The sequence below is a fragment of the Malaclemys terrapin genome, chromosome 16 (genome assembly GCF_027887155.1).
Source record: "Malaclemys terrapin pileata isolate rMalTer1 chromosome 16, rMalTer1.hap1, whole genome shotgun sequence".
Lineage (NCBI taxonomy): Eukaryota > Metazoa > Chordata > Testudines > Emydidae > Malaclemys > Malaclemys terrapin.
Genome location: NC_071520.1, coordinates 24,097,260 through 24,122,605, shown reverse-complemented (window position 1 = coordinate 24,122,605; position 25,346 = coordinate 24,097,260). Strand labels below are relative to the sequence as shown.

Here is a 25,346-nt window from a genome sequence, read left to right as displayed (position 1 = left end):
CCCTAGACTTAAGTGAGAACACAAACCCAGATCTTCAAAGATGAAAAGATTGAGCATCATTATTTAAGTCACACTAATGGTACTTCCAAAATCTACAAATGGAAGTAGATGAAATCCATGCTGCAGAGACCTTTACGCTAAGTGGAACATATACTGTGCTATACAGATCAGATAACTGGACCTTCAACTGATATAGCAGCCTCTGGCTTGGTGAAAGGGAAGGACACTTATTAAATAATACACGATGCAGTCCTGAGGCCCTTACTTGGGTGAAATGCCTGTCAGTCAGTGGAGCTTGGCCTGATTAAGGATTGCCTCAGTTTTTATCCTGCTGGTGTCAGGTTCATAACTGACAGGAAAACACTTTTAAATCTGAAACCAAATGTTGAGTGAAACTAATGGGTGGAGGAAAGTTCAGATTTTAGCACTTGCATCTATATGGTTCCAGTTCCACTTCTTATTTGGGGCATGGTATCTTTAACAAGTGCAAGTCATGTATGAATGAAGTTCAGACTTCGCGCTTGCTTACTGTTTATTCACCCCAGCAAACAGTCAAATCACTACAAGTAACAGGAACCAAAGGCATTTGAAAATCAGCTTGAGTCGCATAATTGTCCAGTTCCTTTTTCAGATTAACTTTGTAGTGTCTGATTGTGTGTAATTGTGGAATAGACTGAGCAAATTTGTGCAGACTTTGAGCACCATCTATTCTGAAATGAAGTTTCCCCTGGTATGCACAGAAGGAAGTCTGCAGACACTAGTTTGTAGACCGTACTTCATGGAGAGAGGGAAACAAGCAACATACCTTGTTTTATATTGTAAAATTGTGACATCTTCTTTTACCACAGAACCTCTCTGCAAGCAGATGTTCTCTAAACTGTATGCTGAAGTGGTGCAAACTGTGTTAAACGTTCATCTGCATCCAGAGGGCTCTCCTGTGGTGGGGTGTGTTTGAATCTCACCTGTATGCTGCAAAAGTGAGATCCATGTTAGTAGCCCCCCCCCCCCACCCCCCCCCAAAAAAAATTGCTGAGGGGAAGCATTGGAAGGGTGGAGGGGAGAAATTTAGATGTGGGACCACAGGCATGTTTTGGGAAGCTGCAAAACTTAGCATAGGGGATGTGGAAGGATTGCAGCACATTTCTAGCCTTCAGGGTTGAATACCGGCCCTGTGGGATCTTCATTACAGCTCCATTGCCTGCCTGTGGCTAGGTTAATTCCATCCTACCCACCTTTGCTTAGTTCCTCTCTAAAAGCCCATTATTTGGGTGTTGTGCATTGATGGAGAAATCTGCTAAATTGAGTGAGTGTCTTGAGCTCTGGGATGAAATAACTTCTCACTAGACTGTAAAAGTTCAAAATAAGTCTACACTTGGCAAGTTTAACTTATTTTCGAGAAGGCTCATTCTGGATTAACTCTTAAAGCATTTCATTTGTTGGGAACTTTGCCATGTGCAGCATCATGAATTAAAATCTCATACATAAGTTCTATGATTGTCTAGAACTCTTCTCATCCAGAAGGGTCCCAGATGCCCTATTCATAAGGGGTGTCCACACTTGTGGCAGTGTGTATAGTACAGAAACTGCACACCCAGCTAGCCATAGGTCTGAATAGCAGCGCGGACGGTGATGCACTGCCTTGCTGAGTAGAGTACAGACACGCTAGAACCCTAGGGCAGGGGTAGGCAACCTATGGCACATGTGCCAAAGGCGGCACGCGAGCTGATTTTCAGTGGCACTCACACTGCCCAGGTCCTGGCTACCAGTCCAGGGGGCTCTGCATTTTAACTTAATTTTAAATGAAGCTTCTTAAACCATTTTAAAAACCTTATTTACTTTACATACAACAATAGTTTAGTTATATATTATAGACTTATAGAAAGAGACCTTCTAAAAATGTTAATGTATTACTGACACACACCCTTAAATTAGAGTGAATAAATAAAGACTCGGCACACCACTTCTGAAAGGTTGCCGACCCCTGCCCTAGGGTATATATCCTACACAGCTCTCTACCTGCCCAAGCAGTGACTTCCCATATCTACACTGCTGTTTTTAGCAGCGTAGTGTCCCACTGCTGGAGCCTCCCCCCTCACCCTATCCTGATTTTTCACACGGACTATCTGGTCACCCTACTTGAACCGTGCTTTTTAGTATGCTTTAGATGCTATATATTTTTATTTTAAGTAAGGTCCGGGGACATACCTCCAAAAGCCAAGCAATTCCAAATTTAACTAATGCCAGCACTCCCTCCTCCCTGAAGTGTAGGCGTCCGGGATGAGCTGCAAGCATTAGGGTCCCAATCCTGCTGTCCTAACATGAGACTATTCCCTTTGGCTTCATTGGGAGGCTTGACTCTTAAGAACCACGAGGTATAGATTGGAATTTCTTGTCTTGTTGTATTACTACTTCCAAAACACAAAACTTAAATTGAAAATTTTAGGGAGAAATACTTGTGGCATAGTGGAAAGAGCAAAATGTTTAATTTCAAAGCACTGTTATCTTCCTGGATTTGTGATCTATTAATAAGCATCTGATTCATGACTGGGGGAGGAGGGTCACTTTGTCTACATGTTTTATTCCCTTTCTCTTCATAACCCCCACCCCCTTAATTGCCTTTTAAATTATTTCTCAGGCTATTCCTGCCAGCTTAAATTGGTCTTCAAAATGAGTACAAAGGGAGCATCTCTTCCATTGTAGTGGCTACACTTTTAATGTTAAGATCTCTGCGGCACCAAAAGAAACGTTTCTCTAAGACTTTATGTAAAATGCTAGCAAAGGTTCCTATCTGAAGAACAGCTATTTTAAGAGAACCTATATAGGAGTCGTAATATCATACACACTTCCTTATTGCAACTCTAAGGAAAGCTACTTTTTTAGTGATATATGATCTGACTTTTCAAGCCTTGATAGCATAGGAGTTCGTGTCTGACGTTTAATTTTGTGGGTCTTATTACATTACATGCTTTTTCAAAATGTCTCATTTAAAATACTAAGATCACTTGGATTCAGATCTCACAAGCTAAGTAAGAATGGCCTGGGTCAGAGCTCTTATGAGAGACCTTCAAAGAGAACCCAGTCCACTGAAGGAAGTGGTAGTAATGCAACCGGATGCAGTCTTCTGAGTTAGTATTGAGCCAGTGACCTGCTGTAGTGTTCAGGTGAACCACTTGATGCGCCATCTCTTGGATGAAATGAGGTCCTGATGTATTGTCTCTAGAGATGATCTGGGTTTTCACAGGAATAGGGAAGTTAACTCTTGCCACCAGACTCCTTGTTGTTTTTGTAGATACAGACTAACACAGCTACCCCCTCTTTTGTCTTGGTCAAATTCCAGTTGGTATCCAAGTCCCAGAGAGCATCTTTCTTTCTGATAAACATGTGGAGGGGAGAGTGAGATGTCAGTTGATATTTTAAAACCTGTTCTCTACTACCGCCTTCCTAATCAACTTGAACCTTTGTTTGCCTAGCTTCCTGCCTAGCCCCAGCAATTTACAAATTATTCCACTTCCTGTCCTAAAATTATATTGGGTAGTGTTCTAGGTTAAACAGCTGCCACCTTCCACTCGAGAGATGGCTGCACTTCAGTGGCATGCTGAGTGATATGTATGTGTGAGATAGATTGTCTTCTCTGGTTTGAGAACTCGGCTATTCTCTTATAAAGATGTGCTGTAAGCAAATAATTGCTCTTTATGATGTACAAAAGCAACTTACAAAAACGCAAGTTATTTTTCTACTTTTTATATTAAAAGTAAGTCCTGACTTGTGCCTTTTTCTCTTGCCTTCCTTATCCTTGAGGATTTTGGCCATCTTTGGATGGCCTGAATTGTGACATGACTGCTGGAGGCTGAAACTAAGACGGTAGCTGTCCAAACTCTTAGTACTATAGGAGGAAGTGAAGGGTGTTGAGTATTAGGCTGGGAAAGCTTCAGCTCAGATTTCCCCACCCACATGCAATATCACAGTCCAGGTCCTCCCAAAGATTGCCACCTTCCACCAGGCCCTAACCTGTTTTGACCATAAAAATAGCACGTAGAAAACCTTTTGTTTGGTATGGGAGCTTTGTACGTTTTACAGCAGCAGTAATGGGCATATTTCCCCCCCATTTTAGTGAGTCATTGTTTCAAATGGGCAGAAATGCTGTTTAACTGAGTGAGCATTGCCAGACCTTTCCGGTTGCCCTACTGTGATTTGGATGCTCTCCCTGTCATTTCTGGCCCAAAAAGCCCTCTTGATCTGCAACTACAGTAGCAGGGTCTTGGACTGTTAGAACCTTAAGTCCACGGAAGCCTAATCTATAAGGGAAGGTAACTAGCCCATCCAGTTGACACCCCCTTGTGAATGTTTTACTCTTGTCTAGTTATCTCTTGGCCGACAAACTCTTAATCATAGGTAACGTGTCCTCTGTTTTAAGTGCAATGAACACTTGCATCACTACAATAACAAAGATGGAGGTAGGTGAACAAGACAGCAGTGTTGGGGCTTTCTCCTTCAGCTTGGTATCTTCTCCTGGGTCTTCAGCTACTTATCCTTGCTAGATGTACTTAAAAGCTTAGCAGCTGCGAGGAAGAGACCTTTAGCAGCAAGCATTGTTTCAAAAGCTGTGGCAGCATCTACATTTTCTCGGGATGTCTTGCAGGTCTGTCTAGATCTTAGAGGCGTGTGTATACATGTTACTGCACCTGCCAACCTTAAAATAAACTGAGGATCCCATTGGTGTAATTTGAATGAGCCAATCTTGAGGTACCCCATCCTCCCTCCCCCACCTCAGTACCACTGCTAATGTAGAACTGGAAAAATAATCCTAGGTGGCAAATAACTGACTGATATCGGGAATAAAATAAGCTCCAGTTTGTCTTTATTTCTCATCTCTGGCTAGATGACTCTTACTGTGCTCCTGTAGCAGGTGTTGTTTTATCCACCAACAAACCCCTCAACTGCATTCAACACAACAGCATTGCATTTTATTGCTTAAAGCTAGTGCTTAAGCTACTAGGGCTAATACAGTTGCTAATGTGGTTTGAAAGCTAGCTTTCTAAGAGGATTGGTAGGTTACTAATAGTCTTGGGCTGTAGTAATATTAGCTTAAATCCAATATTACTGAAAAGTAGGAGTATGAAATGTTGTGTTAAGGTTAAAAGTTGACACTGGGGCTCTGGCCTTGAACTGTCCCCTTTCTTATACCAGGCATTTAGGAGTAGGGAAGGAGCTGCCTTAAGGATTTTTCAGCCTTAACTTCGTTGCTTTCCTTGTGTTGTACAGTTTGATGGCTTAAAGTAAACCTTGGCCTGAACGCCTTTTGCCTTTTCTGAGTGACCAGTGATGTTTGGATGCCTCAGTTTCTGGGTGCCCAACTTCACTCTGCAAAGGAGCTTGATTTCTTTTTCTGAGTTGGGTGCTCAGCATTTTCTGAAAATAGGGTCCTGTGTCATCGTTGCAAATTGAGCACCCAAACTCCCCGGCCACCTCTGCTAAAAGCTGTAGGCCCAAATTTCAGGACTGACTTCAGCATTGTAATGTCACTACATGTTTAAACTTAAAACCTCAGCAAACACCAGCTCAGGTAAATAGTGATTCATGGGAAATGCAGAGACCTGACAGTTCTGTGTCTTGAACCTATTTTTAGCATAAACAGCCACTTTTTTTTTTTTTTTTTTTTAAGTAGCATGTAGTATTAAGGTCTGACTTGTGTCCTGCCAGAGTGGGTGTCATAGGTTAAATTACTTGGATGTAGCTTGTGCTTAGAGCCCTGTGTAAATCATGATTTATTAAAGAAAGTTCCCGACAGTAAATGGTGAAGTACTGAGTTGTGCACACTTTGCAAAATTGAATGAATTTTACAGGTAAACGTAGTCCATTTCAAGGACAGAATGACTTTTTTACAAGTAGCTTGTAAAAGTCTCTGTATCCCTGAAATGGACTAAGGTCACCTTTTTGTATTTTAAGAGTTTGTAGATCTTTTCCTATAAAATACATGAAATTAAAATCATGGGGTGGGGCATTTTGACTGTTTTCATGCGCTCTGTGAAATTGATTTACTGTGGGCACTACTCATGCTGCCTCTGTTTTCATGGAAGCTGCATGCTAGTGGTGTAAAATGTGTACTCCCTGAGCCAGCAGTGAGTTCAGCTGATAGCTGGCCGCGCCCTCTTATTCCTAGTACCTAGTCCCTGGTTTCTAGCCATGTGGGCAGAACTGGTTAGTTTAAATAAATATCCCCCATGTCTAGGGTTACCGTATTTTGAGCCTCCAAAAGGAGGACACTCCACGGGGCCCCAGCTCCGCCCCTTCCCCCAAAGTCCCCACCCCAACTCCGCCCCCTCCCCTGCTTCCCGCGAACATTTGATTCGCGGGAAGCCTGAAGCAGGTAAGGAGGACGTGGGGGGGAGGAGGCGCGGCCCAGTCTGGCCCCCCTGGCGTTTCCAGTCTGGGTCGGCTTGGGCCCTGGGGTGCTGGCCCGGGGCCTGGCCCCCGGCCGAGCACCCCTGGCCCGCCCAGCACTGCCGGTCCCCAGCCCGCCCAGCACTGCCGGCCCCCGGCGGCTCGGCACCGCACCACCGGCCCCCGCATGTCCCGATTTTCCCGGACATGTCCGGCTTTTTGGGATTTCCCCCTGGACGGGGATTTGGAGCCCAAAAAGCCGGACATGTCTGGGAAAATCCAGACATATGGTAACCCTACCCATGTCTGGGTTCTACCACGTGAACCATGCCACTTTACCAGGTGTAACTGGGTTTCAGTTTTCCTGCCACCTGGATCTCTGGGTGGGAAGACCTCCAAAGCTCACTACACCATGTGGGCCAACTCCCATATCCTTTACACTTAGGGTACATCTACACTACAGCGGGGAGTCGATTTAAGATACGCAAATTCAGCTACGTGAATAGCGTAGCTGAATTCGACGTATTGCAGCCGACTTACCCCGTTGTGAGGACGGCGGCAAAATCGACTTCTGCTGCTTTTTGTCGGCGGCGCTTACTACCACCTCTGCTGGTGGAGTTAGAGCGCCTATTCGGGGATCGATTGTCGCGTCCCAACGGGACGCGATAAATCGATCCCAGAGAGGTCGATTTCTACCCGCCGATTCAGGCGGGTAGTATAGACCAGACCTCAGTCTCTGGGACAATGTGGGATAGGTTGCATGGGTGCTGGATTGAATTTATGAAAGGGATTATGTAACATGGTTGCCTGAGCTAGCCGGGGATTGGACTTGATGACCCAGGCTGTCCCTACCAGTTGTATTTTCTTTAGCTTCCTAGGCTTTCTCAGAGTCCATTGATATAAGTGTGGTTTTACAGTGTGGGAAATGAGCACCAGCATTAGTTTTCTCATGCTGAGCTCTGTTTGCTGTCAGTGTCAGGAGAGCTTGTCCGGACCTGCTTGCGCATAACAGTTCTTTGTAGCGCAAATACAGGAAAAAGGGATGTTAGTCTGAAATTTCCCCTTGGATTCTCAGGCTGGATCTGTTGAGGAGATGGATCCACACTCTTTTTTTTTTTTTTTTTTTCCTGGTCTTACAGGAACACTGTTCTAACCTGTAAATGGTAGGCATGACAAAGGTAATGAATAGCTTACTCCCATCAAAATCAATGGGAGTTAGGGCCTTTATGAATCTGGCCCTAAAGTGATTGTAAAAATGGCACTTTCTCACTCAACAGATCAGCTCATTGTTCTTTTAGCCTTGCAGGACCAACAAAGCAGAGTGCACACACTTCATCCTGTTCCTTTTTTGGGTATCCGTAAAAACTCTTACCAGGTTTCAGTCACTTATACCTGTGCAAACGTACTGAAAGCATTGGGGGATTCCAAGGATATTCCAGAGTATGATTTGAAAGCAGTAAATTCCACAGATGTGGATAAAGGTTTAATTTGCCCTGCAGAATCTTTGGCCAGTGGTGATGTGAGAAGAGCAGAAACCAGGCTGTTTTTCTTAAGTACTTGCTCATGTTGATTCCATTCTAGGTGTGCGCGTGCCCATGTGTGCAGTCATCGGAGATTTTTGCCTTAGCGGTATCCGTAGGGCCCACTGTGGTGCCCCCTATGCTCCATGCCACCGGCGCTGCTGGCCCTACTCCCTCTCAGTTCTTTCTTACCTCACGTGGTGGTCAGTCCAGTTGGAGCACCTCTGTCCCTTGCTTGGCAAGCACCGGGCCAGTGGTTTCTTTCTCAGCCTTATGCTTCTAGTTGTAAAATAGTTTTGTTTGTTAGTTAGTAACTAAGTAACTGTTAAGTGTTCGGTTAGCTAGGGTCCCGACAGGCCAGTCTCTGGGATTTAAGCCCCGCTCCATATGTAACAGCCTATGCCTGTTAGTGACCCACATAATAGTTGTCTGCAGTGCCTCTGGGAATCCCATGTGAAGGAGTGTTGTCACATCTGTAAGAACTTTTGTCCTCCGATGCAGAGGGAGCGCAACATAGGACTCGGGGCCCTCCTGATGCAGGCTGCCCTGTCACGTGTAGCCAAATGGTGGAGTTGCTATAGGGAAGGTTTGGGCCAGGGAAGGAGAGGTCCAAGCAGATTTCTACCTTTTAAAAAGTAGTCCCATACTCTGAAATGTGAGACCGCCTTTTGAAAACAGGAACATGAAGCCTTGCCTCACAAACTCTGATCCCAAGGGAATGAGCATGAGTTTACTACATGAGCCTTTATGCCTTTGGGCACGTGACTTATGAGTGGAACATGAGTCAAACATGGTAGAAACAATGCAAACTTTATGTAAGTCATTGTGAAGAAATACCATCTTGATGTATGCTGAGAGACTTGTATAGACAGTCCTGTATTTCTTCCAGAACTCCCTATGTCAGGGCATGTCAGATCTATCTAATCTCTGATCAGGCACTGGGTGTGATGTTCCTTGGCGAATGGCAAAAAGCCTAATGGTCCATAAATTAGATGGTGATGGTGATTAGTCAGCCCTGTTTAATGTGGCACATGCCAATGAGATGAAGGGCAATACAGAAATATATCAGTCCACCTCAGAAACCCTCCTCCTGCTCCCGCAAACCAATTTTGTGCTTATCTGGGAACAGGCAGCTTCTTAAAGTGCATCCCAGTAGACTGGCAAACAAACCAACCCAGTGTGTGCACAGAAACCAATAACCGCTGAGTTAATAATTTTATTTTATTTTTTAAAGGGGGCTCTAGGGCCTTGTTTTTAGAAATACCCATCAGGGCAGGGATTGTTTTCCTCTGTGTTTTGGAAAGTTCCTAACACATGGTGGGATACAATGGTACAATTTACTGTGTTGTAAATTGGACTCATTAAAATCCATGGGAGCTGCAGGTATTTGGCATTTTTGGAAACCAGGCCCCTGGTCCTGTAAAGAGCATTTTTATAAATATATGCATGGGCTCAATTTTAAACTTTGGGGTTCCTAATAAAATTCCTATTCTGTATTTGGGCATTGTTGCTTGCTTACTTGGATGTCGTTTAGGTCCTTAAAACAGATAAGTGCCCAAATCTGTTTGGGCACCCTAATTTAGATGTCATTTGAAATTTGTGTTTTTAATCGGTGGGTTCAATCCTGACGATTCAAGAATCCATCTCAATCTCCCAATTGACTTTGGGGGCAGGATCAGCCTGTTGAAAATCTACCTCTCCTGACTCTTCCTCTTGTCAGATATCTGACGAAGGGGATCCCTTTGTGTATTTAAATTGCAAAATTGTGCTGCAGGCTGATAAAGCTGTATTTCCGGTTTGGAAAGCTAATGCATTTTGAATGCAAAGTGGAAACATACTGGCTGCATTCCTGCTTGAAAAGTGCATGTGTGAGAACACAGGGTATATCACTTTAGGATCTACTGTATATATCCTGCAGTATTGCTGACCCCAAATATTCAAAAATCACATCCGACTCGCACAACAAACTCATGAGATTGGCTTTAAAATTATGAAATTGTATTAAAAAAAAATATAGATTTGGGTGGGGGTTTTTTAGCCTTTAGGGTGCACTGGGGTCAAATTGTGAAGCTTTCTCCACAGACACGAGGGCTAGAAATTTACTTTTTCTTTAAGAATGAAGGCTGAAATTGCAACACATCCATTTGATGTTGGCAACATGCCATATCCAAGAGGGAAGAGCTGCCTTGTCTAGGCATTGTGATGCACGGTGCTTTTAAGGACACAGCTCTCATTTCCTGGGGCTAAAATCCTGCGCAAAGCCCCTCTGCCCCACACCCTACTCTTGCAACCACTGCAGCTGGCTCACCCAATCTGGGGTGACTTTTATCCCTCTCTGCTCCTCCCTATTCCTGGGTTCCCCTCTCTGCCATGTCTGGCAGTGCCTGTACCCCATTCTTAACCTTGGCTCCAAACCCCAGTCCCTGATCTTTATTTTTTTTTGTCCCTGGGCCTCTCTCCTTCCCCTGCCTCCAGCTGTTGGACCCTCCTCTACATTCAGCTTGGCCCTTGCTCAGATTCTGCCCATCCCTCCCCTCCGACTTGCCTGTTTTGCTCCCCAGGAACAGCTAGGAGCCCCTTGTCAGCCCAAAGGGGTGCAGAGTCAGGGCAGGGGTGATGTCGGCAGATCTCCCTGAGCATCCTCCATTCACGCCAGCAGGGTCAGTGACAGGTAACACAAAGCAGCAGATTGTATGGGGCAGCGGATGGAAATTTGACACGGGCACCCGCATCCCTCTGTCCCCTCCCACTCCCCCGTCACTGGGAAGGCTGGTGTCACGCTCGCTGTAAACAATGGGAGCTGGGGGCCAGCTTTCCTGGGCACAAGGCCGGGAGTCCTAGTCTGCTCATCTGGGAGCAGCCTGGGACAAAACCATGTCCCTGCAGCCAGGGTGTAACCAGAAGGCACAGTTCCCGGGGAGGGGGGAGGATGGGAAGGTCCCTCTTACCTTTCCTCCAAGTGGTGCACTCTCTGGGAGCAGGTGGCTGGGTCCCAAGTAGGCTGGGGTCTCTCCACTGGGAGAGTCTCCTGGCAAGTGTTGGAATGTTACTCCTCAATATTAACCTCTCCTGACTGCAACCAGGTCTCTGGGGACCCCAGCAGCAGGCTTGGGGATCTTGCAAGGAGTGTGGACTCCCCAAAGCGACCCTGAGTTACTTCAGCGAGTGCAATTCATTTCCTCCTTCCACTGGGACCGAGTGACCCTGGTGATCACTGAGTCGCATCCCAGCACCTCCTGGTTTCTAGCGATGGCACTGCAGCCACCCTGTGCCAGACCCTGCCACTTGGGGATTCCACGTTCCCTGGGCACGGGGCTGACTGGCTTCCTCACAGGGGCTGGGGCTCCCGCTCTCAGCCCTGGGTGACTGGGGCTCCCGCTGTCGGCCCTGAGGCTGCCTGACTGCCGGAGTCCTGGCCGCCAGGGCTAATTAACAGCGGGAGCTCGCCCAGGATTTAAAAAAAAAAAAAATTGAGATTTGACATTTGAGCTCTTGTGAGATCATACGTTGGGCTTAATTTTACTTACAAATTGTGTCAATCACAAGGAATTCGAGAGTTGGCACGTCTGCCCCTGACTCTCATGTTGATTAAGATTAGAGGCCTGGAGCCCGAAATAAATCCGCTGATCTTGACAGGAGATGTCTTGTCACTTCTGCTCATGTATGCAATGTAATGTTGCCTTTGGCCGGATAGCTTTTGCACAAAGCTGGTTAGGTTATCAAAGGTAGGTGAGGAGAGGCAATCTGCACAGGGATTATTTCTCCCTCCTTTCACCTGCCCTGGCATGCTTGTGGGAGAGAGCCGCAGCTGACTGAATTTGCCTTACAGTTAGATACTGGGCATTTCATAATCCCACCTTCTAAACAATCTTGTTTTCCAGTACTTCTACGTGTCCGGTAGCTTTTCGGTAATGGGTAGTTCTATATATCTTCAGTTCACATTTGCCCTGGCCATTAAATTACTCTCCTCTTTTCCCATCCCTCTGCAAATCTTCAGCTTCCTCGGCCCCATGAGATGTTGATGAATAAACAAGATCTGGATCTTTGTGACTGCAGTGTCAATTGGGAGGCCCTCAAATTTGGAGTAACTCTTTGTCAGTGCAGTTACAGCTAACTTTCCCCAGTGTCTGTGATCAGACTCTGGCCCCTTAAAAGGGGAAAATGGCAGCTGGCAGTAGAAACTTGCAGGTGCAGTTATGTTTCTGATGAGACATTTTATTTTGTTTCTCTTATTCGCACATCTGTATAACCTGACTACAGTAAAGTTTAGGTTTACTTTAAGATCTGCAGATTCCAGGTCTCTTCCATCTTTAACTATTGAAATCCTGTTCGTAGGTTATTTGCCCAATGGTATTCACGCAGTGGAAGCAATGCTGGCTGCTGCGAGTATTGGTGCTATTTGGAGTTCAACTTCGCCTGATTTTGGAATTAACGTAAGTAATCTCAATATTGCCCATTCCACGGAATCCTGCCTAGGGTAGATGGTGGTTAGATCTGGGATGCATCTATTTAGAGTTGACTGAAGATGTATGTGTTCCATTTGTTTACTGTTTCTGCCATCTTGTGGCAAAACACCAGAAAATTAGATTTCCTTCCCAACTTGAGAAAGGAAACTGATTAGGCTGAGACTTTTCAAACTGCCATGGAATCTGGAAGCCCAGTTTCCATTAATTAAAACAAACCAGGTGTTCAAGTCCATGAGAAGGTTTTGAAAGTTTCCGCTTTAAATTGCTCATTTCCAAATCAAGCCTGGGGGTATGTCTACACTACGGGATTAATCCGAATTTAGATAATTCGGATTTGAGAAACAGGTTGTATAAAGTCGAAATGAGTGCGGCCACACTAGCACAGTAATTCGGTGGTGTGCGTCCAAGTACCGGGGCTAGCGTCTATTTCTGCACCGTTGCACTGTGGGTAGCAATTCCATAGCTATCCCATAGTTCCCGCAGTCTCCCGTGCCCATTGGGATTGTGGGTTAAGATCCCAGTGCCTGATGGGACAAAAAACATCGTCGCAGGTGGTTCTGGGTACAGCCTCACTTCCTCCCTCCCTCCCTGCATGAAAGCAACGGACGGCAGACAACCATTTTCGCGCCTTTTTTCCTGGGTGGGTGAACACTGCAGACTCCATACCATGGCAAGCATGGAGCCCGCTGAGGTCAAGACAGCACTCATGAATATTGCAAACACCTCGCGCGTTCTCGTGGAGTTTATGCTCAGCCAGGACCAGAAAAACGAGGAGAGGAGGCAGCGGCGGCGGCAGCATGATGAGGACATGGACACAGACACGGATACAGAATTCAGTGAAACCACAGGCCCCGGTGCTTTGGAGATCATGTTGTTAATGGGGCAGATTCTATCCATGGAACGCCGATTCTGGGCAAGGGAAACAAGCACAGACTGGTGGGACCGCATAGTGTTGCAGGTCTGGGACGATTCCCAGTGGCTGCGGAACTTTCGCATGTGTAAGGGCACTTTCATGGAACTTTGTGACTTGCTGTCCCCTGCCCTGAAACGCCAGAATACCAAGATGAGAGCAGCCCTCACAGTTGAGAAGCGCGTGGCAATAGCCCTGTGGAAGCTTGCAACGCCAGACAGCTACCGGTCAGTCGGGAATCAATTTGGAGTGGGCAAATCTACTGTGGGGGCTGCTGTGATGCAAGTAGCCAAAGCAATCACTCAGGTGCTGCTACGAAAGTTAGTGACTCTGGGAAATGTGCAGGCTATAGTGGATGGTTTTGCTGCAATGGGATTCCCTAACTGTGGTGGGGCAATAGACTGAACCCATATCCCTATCTTGGCACCGGAGCACCAAGCCACCGAGTACATAAACCGCAAGGGGTACTTTTCAATGGTGCTGCAAGCACTTGTGGATCACAAGGGACGTTTCACCAACATCAACGCGGGCTGGGCGGGAAGGGTTCATGACGCTCGCGTCTTCAGGAACACTACTCTGTTTAAAGGGCTGCAGCAAGGGACTTACTTTCCGGACCAGAAAATAACCGTTGGGGATGTTGAAATGCCCATAGTTATTCTTGGGGACCCAGCCTACCCCTTAATGCCATGGCTTATGAAGCCGTACACAGGCAGCCTGGACAGGAGTCAGGAGCTGTTTAACTACAGGCTAAGCAAGTGCAGAATGGTGGTAGAATGTGCATTTGGCCGTTTAAAAGGTCGCTGGCGTTCATTATTGACTCGCTCTGACCTCAGCCAAAGAAATCTCCCCATTGTTATTTCTGCTTGCTGTGTGCTCCACAATCTCTGTGAAAGTAAGGGGGAGACCTTTATGGCGGGGTGGGAGGCTGAGGCAAATCGCCTGGCTGCTGATTACGCGCAGCCAGACACCAGGGCGATTAGAAGATCACACCATGAAGCGCTGTGCATCAGAGAAGCTTTGAAAACCAGTTTCATGGCTGGCCAGGCTACCGTGTGAAATATCTGTTTGTTTCTCCTTCATGAAAACCCTCCCCCTTTACTGACTGATTTTCTGTAAGGAACCCACCCTGCCCCTTCCCCCATCTTTCTTTCAAACCAAATAAAGTCACTATCATTTAAAAATCATTTATTCTTTATTAATAGATTAGAAAAAGAGGGAGGGAACCCGGGTGGTATTTGGGAGGAGGATTGCTGGGAAGGAAAAAGCCACAAAGAAAAGGTTAAAAAAATGACAGCCTTTTGCTTGGGCTGTCTACTGGGGTGGAATGGGAAGGTGTACGGAGCCTCCCCCCCTGCGTTCTTACACGTCTGGGTGAGGAGGATACGGAACATGGGGAGGGGGGAGGGTGGAACAGGGGCTGAAGCGGCAGTCTGTTTTCCAGCAGCCGTTCCTGAACCTCCACCAGACGCCGGAGCAGCCCCAGCGTTGCATCCTTCATCCTCTGGTCTTCCTGCCGCCATCTCTCCTCACGTTGGTCCCTCCTCTCCTCACGTTGGTCCCTCCTCTCCTCACGTTGGTCCCTCCTCTCCTCACGTTCACTGACTTCTTTCCTATACTTTGAAACTGTTTCCTTCCACTCATTCAGATGAGCTCTGTCACTCCTGCTGGATTGCATAATTTCAGAAAACATGTCCTCCCGCGTCGTCTTCTTACGACGCCTTATCTGTGATAACCTTCGGGATGGAGGAGGGAGGCTTGAGGAATTTGCAGCTGCTGTAGGGAGGGGAAAAAAGAGAGAATTGTTTTAAAAGCTACGTTTTGCAGAACAATGCTTATACTCTTTCACGGTGACCAACACTGTTCACATTACATAGCACATGTGATTTCTGTGCAAGGTCGCATTTTGCCTCTTAATGCTGAGTGCTTGTGGCTTTGCTGCTAGAGATCACAGGTCTGGGCAACAGAATTCGGCTTGCATGCGGCCATGGTAAGCCATTGTTTTACAGCTTCTGCACCCTCCTTTCCCACATACCAAGCATAGCCTGTAGGGTGCTGCAGAAGCCTGGCCAATCTCAGCCAGTTGGGGGGGGGGCAGTGGGGGGGGCTTGTCTGGGCCCCTTCAGGCAAGTAGAGTGCTGCGGTTTTTCTGTTAACATTCAGCAGCACCAGAAAACAAACTAACCCCCCCCCCCCCCGCCATGAATTCTCTGGGATGATCACGGTACCCCTCCCCCCACCGCGTGGCTGGTATCAGGGAAGATCCCTGCTAGCCAAACGCGGAAAACTTCAGGGCCAATTTCCCATCTGTGCTTGGCTAACTGCAGGGAAGGATTTATTTTCCGCCACAGGCAAACAGCCCAGTAGGAACGGCCACCTCTGTCCCCTTAATTAAGTTCCCGTATTTCAACCAGGTTACCAGGAGTGATATCACTCTCCTGAGGATTACACAACAAGATAAAGAACGGATGTTGCTTGAATGCCAGCAAACACCGGGACCATACGCTGCCAGGCTTTGTCAGGCAATGATACCAGATTACTTGCTGCAAGCATGGCGTGGTCAAGTGTCCTACCATGGAGGAGGGAATAAGGATGCACTGCCCAGAAACCTTCTGGCAAGGCTTTCGGAGTACCTCCAGGAGAGCTTCATGGAGATGTCCCTGGAGGATTTCCGCTCCATCCCCATACACGTTAACAGACTTTTCCAGTAGCTACAGACTTTTCCAGTAGCTGAACTGACCGCGAATGCAAAGTCAGGCAAAGTAATCATTAAAAACCGTTTGCTTTTAAAACAAGTTTTATATTTTAAAAGGTAAACTCACCTGAGGTCCCTTCCATGGGGTCAGAGTCTTGGGTACTGGCTTGGGAGGGTACTTCAGTCAGGGTGATAAAAAGATCCTGGCTGTTGGGGAGAATGGAGTGCTGTGCGCTCTCTGCAAGCTCATCCTCCTCCTCCTCTACCCCATCGGCAGAATCCTCAGGCGTCGAGACTATCCCCGACCCAGAATCCACGAACAAAGGTGGGGTAGTGGTGGCAGCCCCCCCTAGAATTGCATGCAGCTCGGCGTAGTAGCGGCATGTCCGCGGCTCTGACCCGGAGCGACCGTTTGCCTCCTTTGTTTTTTGATTGGCTTGTCTGAGCTCCTTGACCTTCACGCGGCACTGCTCAGAGTCCCTATTGTGGCCTCTCTCCATCATGCCCTTGGAAATTTTTTCAAAAGTTTTTGCATTTCGTCTTTTAGAACGAAGTTCTGCAAGCACTGAATCCTCTCCCCATACAGCAATCAGATCCAGTACCTCCCTCACGGTCCATGCTGGTGCTCTTTTTCGATTATCAGCCTGCATGGTTACCTGTGCTGATGAGGTATCTGTGGTCACCTGTGCTCTCCATGCTGGGCAAACAGGAAATGAAGTTCAAATGTTCGCGGGGCTTTTCCTGTCTACCTGGCCAGTGCATCCGAGTTCGGATTGCTGTCCAGAGCGGTCACAATGATGCACTGTGGGATAGCTCCCGGAGGCCAATACCATCGAATTGCGGCCACACTAACCCTAATTCGAATTGCTAAAATCGATTTTGGCGCTACTCCGCTCGTTGGGGTGGAGTACAGAAATCGATTTAAAGGGCCCTTTACATCGAATTAAATGGCGTCGTTGTGTGGACGGTTACAGGGTTAATTCGAATTAAAGCTGATAAATCCGAATTAAAGTCGTAGTGTAGACCAGGCCTGGGTTGGTAATGTGCAATAGTTGTTGCTGTCTGACTGCTCGTTTGCCATGTTACATGAATTAATGCTTAATTCACTCCATAGAGAACAGATCACAACAAGCACCAAGTGGCACCACTTGGTGACCAAGTGGCAGGCCAAAGATTGAATAGGCTACAGAAATTGAGTCTTCCTGGTGTCAAGGTGGCCTCTCCAGAATATGGCTCCAGCACATCAACATTGTAAGAATATACTGTGGATGGTATGAGACCCCTTCCTGACCTCATCTCTCAATCAATTTATGCCCTGAAACATGCAGATCAATAGCTCTTATGCTAGCTAGGATAGCTTACAACTGCAGAAGCTATACCTATTCGTAGAGCTAATAGTTTTTTGAATTATACTGAGCTATTTGCCTGCAATATTCACTGCCACGGAATGGTTTTGCAAGTGTTTATATAACAAAAGAAAAACCAGTATCTACTTTCTTCCAGTGGTGTGTTTGGTTTTTTTTTTCCCTCTTTTTTCCCCCCCCCCCCCCTTTCTGGTTTTACTTTTATCCTGTTTATTGTAGAATCATAGAAGATCAGGGTTGGAAGAGACCTCAGGAGGTCATCTAGTCCAACCTCCTGCTCAAAGCAGGACCAATCCCAACTAAATTATCCCAGCCAGGGCTTTGTCAAGCTGGGCCTTAAAAACCTCCAAGGCTAGAGATTCCACCACCTCCCTAGGTGCTTCACCACCCTTCTAGTGAAATAGTTTTTCCTAATATCCAACTGCAGCTTGAGACCACTGCTCCTTGTTCTGTCATCTGCCACCACTGAGAACAGCAGAGCTCCATCCTCTTTGGTTAAAGGCTTCTGTCAAATCCCCCCCCCCCACACTCTTCTCTTCCCGGAGAATAATTAGCTGCAGGATGGGACCATGAATCCAAATGCCAAAACCCACTGACGCTTCTATTGGGAGAAAGAAGGAACTCTTTTTGGTAATGATCCTTCCCTACATCAGAGCTGCTCATCTTCCAGAGGGCTGACATTTGAGCATTAGTATTAAGGATTTTGGAGTTAAGTAGCAAGACTGTGGTTTTCAAAGTAATGTACAGAACTTTAGCTTTAAACGATCAAGGATGTCACAGAGATCCCACATCTAGAAGAAGCAACGAGAGAATGTAGCCAGGATTGCAATGAACTTCATGTGCCTGTCAAACAGTAACTAGTGCCATTAAGTGTTGTTGCAGAGGATAGAAGTCGGGCCAAGACTTCTCACACCAATCTCTTTGGGAGGTGCTCTGAAAGCTAACAAGCAGCCAGTTTCTAACCACTTTGCTGCCTCAGCTTCTGTGCCACAGCAGAATCCTGTGACTTTCTAGTGCTGAGTACTATATCTTGCACTCTGCCTCATGTTTGTAAATGGCTTGGAGATCTTTGGCTGGAAGGAGCTGAATGAATGTGAAGTATTATCTGGGATAGGATATCTAAGACACGTCCCTGTGTTGGGCTCGGCCCTTTCTCCCTTTATTTTGCACACCAGCTACTTAGTTTCACTTCCTTTTTCCATCCGATTGAGGAATGGCTCGGGCAGGACACAACTTACTTGTGACCTCTCCAGAAGCTTGCAATTAATACTTTATCATTCTCTTGTGCTCTTCCTCTGAGGAGCTTTAGAGGCATTGTTGAATGAAGTCTCAGGACACCCCTTTGAGATGAGTATCAACCCCATTTTACAGGTGAGGAAACTGAGGCACAGATCAAGGGACTTGCCCAAGGTTGCATAGGAAGCCTGCTGCAGAGTCAGTGTTAGAATCCATATCTCCTGCTTCAGTCTTTAACACTACCTTAATGAGCAGGAGTTTATTGGCTATTCACCGGAGTCTAACCAAGTTTGGAGCTTTCTGCAGCACCAGACCCCTGTCTTTTCTATTGACTCCTTTATTCCTTTTAAGGTAATTATTACAAGAGAACCTTCTTTTTGTTTCCTCAAGGAGGTGAATCACAGACACCAGCAGGGCTTGTGCAGTTGGCAGCTTAGGGGTGTGCTTTTGTCTATCAGAAATGCAAATCCAGCTGCCACAAAATAGATGAACCTCTTCTTTCTTCTGTGGGTTGCCAGTGACTTTGAATACAGTATCTTAGTGGGTGTCTAGAACTAAATGCCTTTGCCTGGACAGGTGCCTTTCTCAAACACAGTCCATATGCTTTCTGGGTTCTGATTTTATTTAACCTAGAAATGAACAATAATGAAACAAAGTTCAGTTCAAACCTCCTTCTGGGGATTGGCCCATCCTAGTGCCCGAACTCCAGTTCCTCTCTAAAGAGCAACTCTGCATATATAAAGTTATTTATTCGCCTATCATCTAACTCAGTGACTTAGCAGAACCCCTTTAACTCTTTCCCAGTCGGATCAACATCTGCCAACAGGGTGAGGTGTTTCAGGCTAACATGGCTAATAAAAATGTATGGCTGGAAGGGACCTTGAGGAGATCATCTAGTCCAGCCATCTGAGCTGAGGCGGGATCGGCTATACCTAGATCATCCCTGACAGGTGTTTCATAGAATATCAGAGTTGGAAGGGACCTCAGCCGGTCATCTAGTCCAACCCACAACTAAATCATCCCAGCCAGGGCTTTGTCAAGCCTGACCTTAAAAACCTCTAAGGAAGGAGATTCCACCACCTTCCTGGGTAACCCATTCCAGTGCTTCACCACCCTCCTAGTGAAAGTTTTTCCTAATATCCAACCTAAACATCCCCCACTGCAATTTGAGACCATTGCTCCTTGTTCTGTCATCTACCACCACTGAGAACAGTCTAGATCCATCCTCTTTCAACTCCCCTTTCAGGTAGTTGAAAGCAGCTATCAAATCCCCCCTCATTCTTCTCTTCTCCGGACTAAACCATCCCAGTTTCCTCAGTCCCTCCTCATAAGTCATGTGCTCCAGCCCCCTAATTATTTTTGTTGCCCTTAGTGGACATAAAGAACAATCGATAACTCCTCTTTAAAAGAGCCCTTAATCTATTTGACAACTGTTATCAGGTTCTCTCCCACCCTCCAAGTAATTTTCTCAAGTCTAAACATGCCCAGTTTTTTTTAACTTTTCCTCATAGATCAGGTTTTCTAACTCTTTTATTACTAGAGTCCTGCAAATCTCTGGATAACCACATCCGCAGATGCAGATATCCGCTGATCATTTTTGTGGATAGTGGATCAGATACAACTGTGCAGGGTTCTACTCACTGGCAGCGCCTGGCCAGCGGTGTCCGGTTCAGGCAGCCCCTGGGGCACAGAATGCTTGGGGCCTGGAGCTTGGCAGCAGATTGGAGTCGGGGCTGTCTAGCACTAGCTTGCTGCACCGCTTCCTGTCCAGCAGTACCAGCATCCCCACCATGACCCGGCCCAGCAGCACTGGCTGGCCTTCCAGTCCAGGGCCTGGCCTGCCAGTTCCTGGGCAGCAGGACTGATCTGCAGCCACGGGGATTGGAGCAGCTGGTGCCCCACCCATCTGCTCCATTCTGATGCAACATGTGCTGCTGCTGTGTGCCATCACTCGTGGGCCCTGGGCAGCAGAACGTGATGCAATGCCCCCGCTCCTCCCCACCTCATGCCACCCCTCCTCAAGGCCTCACCCTTGCATTGCCCCTTACCTCCAGTCCTCACCCTCGTGCTGCCTCTTCCCCGCAAGACTCCACTGCGCTCACTCGCTCCTGCCTATCACCATCTGTTGTGAGACTGCTCGCTGATGCAGATACAGATAAAGGACAGCTAGCAGCTTGGATTGCGGGTTGATCCTGACGGATCCACATTTTTGTATCTGCGCAGGGCTCTATTACTTCCATTTCTCTGGGCTTCTCTAATTAGTCCATATCTTTCTTAGTGTGGCCCCCACAACTGAACACTGCACTCCAGCTGATGCCTCACCAGCACCAAGTAGAGTGGGACAATTATCTAGCATGTCTTACATCTGACACTCCTATTAATATACTCCAGAATGAAATTAGCCTTCTTTTCAATTGTTTATATTTGCCTTTTTTGCAACTGCTGTACACTGACTCATGTTCAATTTGTGATCCACTATAACCCCCAGATCCTTTTTAGCAGTACTACCACCTAGCCAGTTATTCCCCATTGTGTAGTTCTACATTTGAATTTTTCCTTGTCTTTTATTGAATTTCATCTTGTTGAAGTCTGACTAGTTATCCAATTTGTCGGTCATTTTGAATTCTAATCCTGTGCTCCAAAGTGCTTGCAACCCCTCTCAGCTTAATGTCCTCTGCAAATTTTAGGAGCATATTTTTCATTGTGTTATCCAAGTCATTAATGAAAATACTGAATAGTACTGGATGTAGGACAGACCCCCGCAGTATCTCATTAGATTCATTTTTCTGTCTCCCCTCCCCACCCCCTCCAGTTTGACAGCAAACCACTGATAACTACTCTTTGAATATAGCCTTTCAACCTGTTGTGCACCTACCTTGTAATACCTTCATCTAGGCCTCTCTTCACTCATGTGGAACAGTGTCAAAAGTCCTGACCGGCAATCTAGTAGGTGGGGCTCTCCTATATAAAATCCTATTGTAAGTATTCAGTTTTTGGGTGGAAGCTGTTTGTCTTTGCAGAATGAAACTGTTTTAGAAAACACTAAAATGATCATGACATCACAGTTCTCACTTGGCACCTTTGAGCAAGTTGTGACCTTCATTTTCTTATCCACTTTAAGGCATACACTCCAATCTTATGGGATTGGAAACTCTCTAGCACATCATGAGCCATACTAGATGCAAACCACAATGGTAATACAGGAATATTGAGTCCCTGTTCATTCTTACAAGATTTCTAGATTGAAAGTGTTATGGGGCAGGGACTGTTGCTTGTTCTATTCATATTGTAGAAATCACAATGGGGACCAACCTGGTTTAGATGTTACTGCAATATAAATAGTTAGTAATCATAGAACTGGAAGGGACCTCGAGAGGTCATCTAGTCCAGTCTCCTGTACTCCTAGCAGGATTAAGAATTATCTAGACTATCCCTGACAGGTGTTTGTCCAATCTGCTCTTAAAAATCCCCAATGATGGAGATTCCACAACCTCCCTAGGCAATTTTATTCCAGTGCTTGACCATTCTGACAGGAAGTTTTTCCTAATGTCCGACCTAAACCACCCTTGCTGCAACTTAAGCCCATTGCTTCTTGTCCTATCCTCAGCGGTTAAGAACAATTTTTCTCCCTCCTCCTTGTAACAACCTTCTATGTACTTGTAAACTGTTATCATGTCCCCTCTCAATCTTCCCTTTTCCAGACTAAACAAACCCAGTTTTTTCAATTTACCCTCATAGGTCATGTTTTCTAGACCTTTAATCATTTTTGTTGCTCTTCTCTGGACTTTCTCCAATTTGTCCATCTTTCCTGAAATGTGGCACCCAGAACTGGACACAATACTCCAGTTGAGGCCTAATCAGCGTGGAGTAAAGCAGAAGAATTACTTCTCGTGTCTTGCTTACAGTACTGCTAATACAGCCCAGAATGTTTGTTTGCTTTTTTTGCAACGGAGTTACACTGACTCCTATTTTAGCTTGTGATCCACTATGACCCCTAGATCCCTTTCCACAGTGCTCCTTCCTAGGCAGTCATTTCCCATTTTGTATGTGTGCCACTGATTGTTCCTTCCTAAGTATAGTACTTTACATTTGTTCTTATTGAATTTCATCATATTTACTTTAGACTATTTCTCCAGTTTGTCCAGATCATTTTAATTTTAATCCTAATCCTATCCTCCAAAGCACTTTGCAACTCCTCCCTGCTTGGAATCGTCCACGAACTTTATAAGTATACTCTCTGTGCCATTATCTAAATCATTGATGAAGATATTGGACAGAACCAGACCCAGAATGAAGCTCTGCAGATCGCTAAAAGTATTGCACTGTTGTAGTGCTCAATAGGTACTAGAGTGCACCATAATTCCATTTACTTGTTGAAAAAACAATCTTTTGTGCAATATGATTAAAAAACCTCTGCACCTTGTAATGACCAATCTGTTCTACAGATATTTTCTGCTTGGTCTGAAAATGACGGAGTATTTTCTTTGCGGTGTCATTTGATCTTTCATCTGGGGGAAGAGTGTTCATTTTACTTGTTCTATAATGTACAAATGTGTTTCTCTCCATGCTGATGGGCTATTTTCAGTGCCCAGTTTTATTAAGTTTTTGTGATTATTTTTTAACCAGGCTTAGCCTTGGGATATCTGTACCATCACTATCACTTATGCTCCTTCTGTTAGTCAAAGGCTGGGTTGTCTCAAATTCAAATCAGTCTGTGGCCTTGTGATAGTCAGGGAAGTAGCAATATCCGTTTCCACCCAAAGGGTAGATCTTTCTCCTTCCATGCGTTCATGTAACTCCATTAACACAATTTAAAGTTTGCACACCTGCATTTTTGGGGTGGAACTGTGTGGTTCAAAGTAACTTGTGGCTTTCAACAATATTTCATAATTAAAGGTATATATTTGTTCTGTGAAATTTGGAGGTCATCTTGCATTGCTCAAACAATCAATATTTTATATTTTCATAAATCTTAGGCAAGCCTGGAGGAAACCTGTTGCCAGAGGCAAATAAAACAGAACTAAGGGGTTCCCTCCTGTGCAGAGCCCTTCCCCCTCCTTTCAACACCCTCTGTGGGCCTTCTGTTCGCCTGTGGCTATATCTCGGAGGCGAAGGGGACAGTTTGGCTCATGCATGTGGACATAAAAGCATAAGTTCAGATCTCACACTGAGAACTGTGTGGACAGACCCTTGCAGGCAGCCCCTTGGAGTCAGTGGGATCCCATGCAGGAACAGGAGACCACCTGCACAGTTCTGAGTACAAGATCTGAGCCTAAGAATACAAGCTAATCCTAATGCATCTGCGCTTCCTTGAGATTTGATCCCTGCTGAGCTATCTGGTTGGATTAAAGTCCCAGGATCACCAGTGAAGCAAGTTCGATCTACGTATATTCTCCTTGCAGAGGAGGGCTTGGGGTGATCTGATCTCATCCTGTCATGAATCTAGTCCAGCGGGTTAGCATGGCCCAGATAAGATTTCTTCTCTTCCCCCCCCCCCCCCCCCAACTTGTAATTGTCTCAGTCTTGGATTTCCACTTCCCTCTGTTCCCTCTTCCCTCCCCCAAACTCCTCCTACACAGGTATTCTGTCAGTCTTCGTTTTTAAACTTTTTTTTTTTTTAAAGCTGCTTGTGTAGACACTTTTTTCAGTATGGGAGACAGTGGTCTTTAGTGTGTGTGCATATTACTAGGACGCTTGAGCAATTCCTGGACAACACTGCAAACAAATCGATAAGATGGCAAACTGATTTGAGACTGTCACAGACTTGGCTGTAAGCTCTTTGGAGAGCGACTTGAATGTTGTAATGTAATTAAATCAGCATGTCTGAATCTGGGTCTTTTCAACAACGGATGCTTTAGATAAGTTTCTTGAAAACCTATGTCATGTCACTGGAGTGAGACTGGGGATTTTTCAACTAACTCAGTGGCTAGGACAAGAAGCAAAGTGCTTGAATTGCAGCAAGGGAGGTTTAGGTTGGACATTAGGGAAAAACTTACTAACTGTCAGAGTAGTTAAGCACTGGAACAAATTGCCTAGGGAGGTTGGAGGTTTCTAAGAGCAGGTTAGACAAACAGGGATGATCTAGATAATACTTAAGCCTATCTTGAGGGTAGGGAACTGGACTAGATGACCTCTTGAGGTCCATTCTAGTCCTGCAGTTCTATGACTGAAGCTTGAATGTATTGCCATCTTTTCTCTCCCCTTCTTCCTTCCACTTCCCTGAGAAACACACCTTGATGCTTTTCTGTGTACCAGAAAATGCTTTTCTTTAATTGATAACCCAGAGAGTTGATGAGTGACTGTTACTAGGACAACTTGTGGAGTCAGGCAAGAGTAGAATTTAAAGGAGACAAGGAAGTGCTTATTGCCCAAAGTGCAAGAGGAATGTCTGCAAAACCCAGGAGCAATATCTGAACTAAAGGGATGGATATATACACTCTATATATATTCCCCCCCCCTCCATGTGGGTGGGTGGGTGGGTGTGGAACTGGCATGAGGAGGTCTGCACCACCATAAGCCCTGTGGCAGGGATCTTAAACTCAAATGACTACAAGGGCCACATGAGGACTAGTACATTGGCCCGAGGGCCAGATCACTGATACCCCCCCCCTCCACCCCTTCTGTGAGGCTCTCCCTCTCCTCCCCCCCCTTCCAACTCCTTCCTCCAAAGTCCCCACCCCAACTCTGCCTCCTCCCTGCCCCTATTCCAACCCCTTCCCCAATCCCCACCCCTGCCCCACCTCTTCTCCACCTCCACCCCTGAGCGCGTGGCACTCT

General features: G+C 46.0%; 1 protein-coding gene across 1 annotated transcript in view; it reads left to right on the top strand.

Annotated features, from left to right (window-relative positions):
* Positions 1-25,346, top strand: part of AACS (acetoacetyl-CoA synthetase) — a 66,415-nt gene that overhangs the window by 10,929 nt on the left and 30,140 nt on the right. Inside the window, exon 5 of the mRNA XM_054006865.1 lies at positions 12,237-12,334. Coding sequence (XP_053862840.1) covers positions 12,237-12,334 — 98 coding nt within the window. The remainder of the gene's footprint in view (positions 1-12,236; positions 12,335-25,346) is intronic.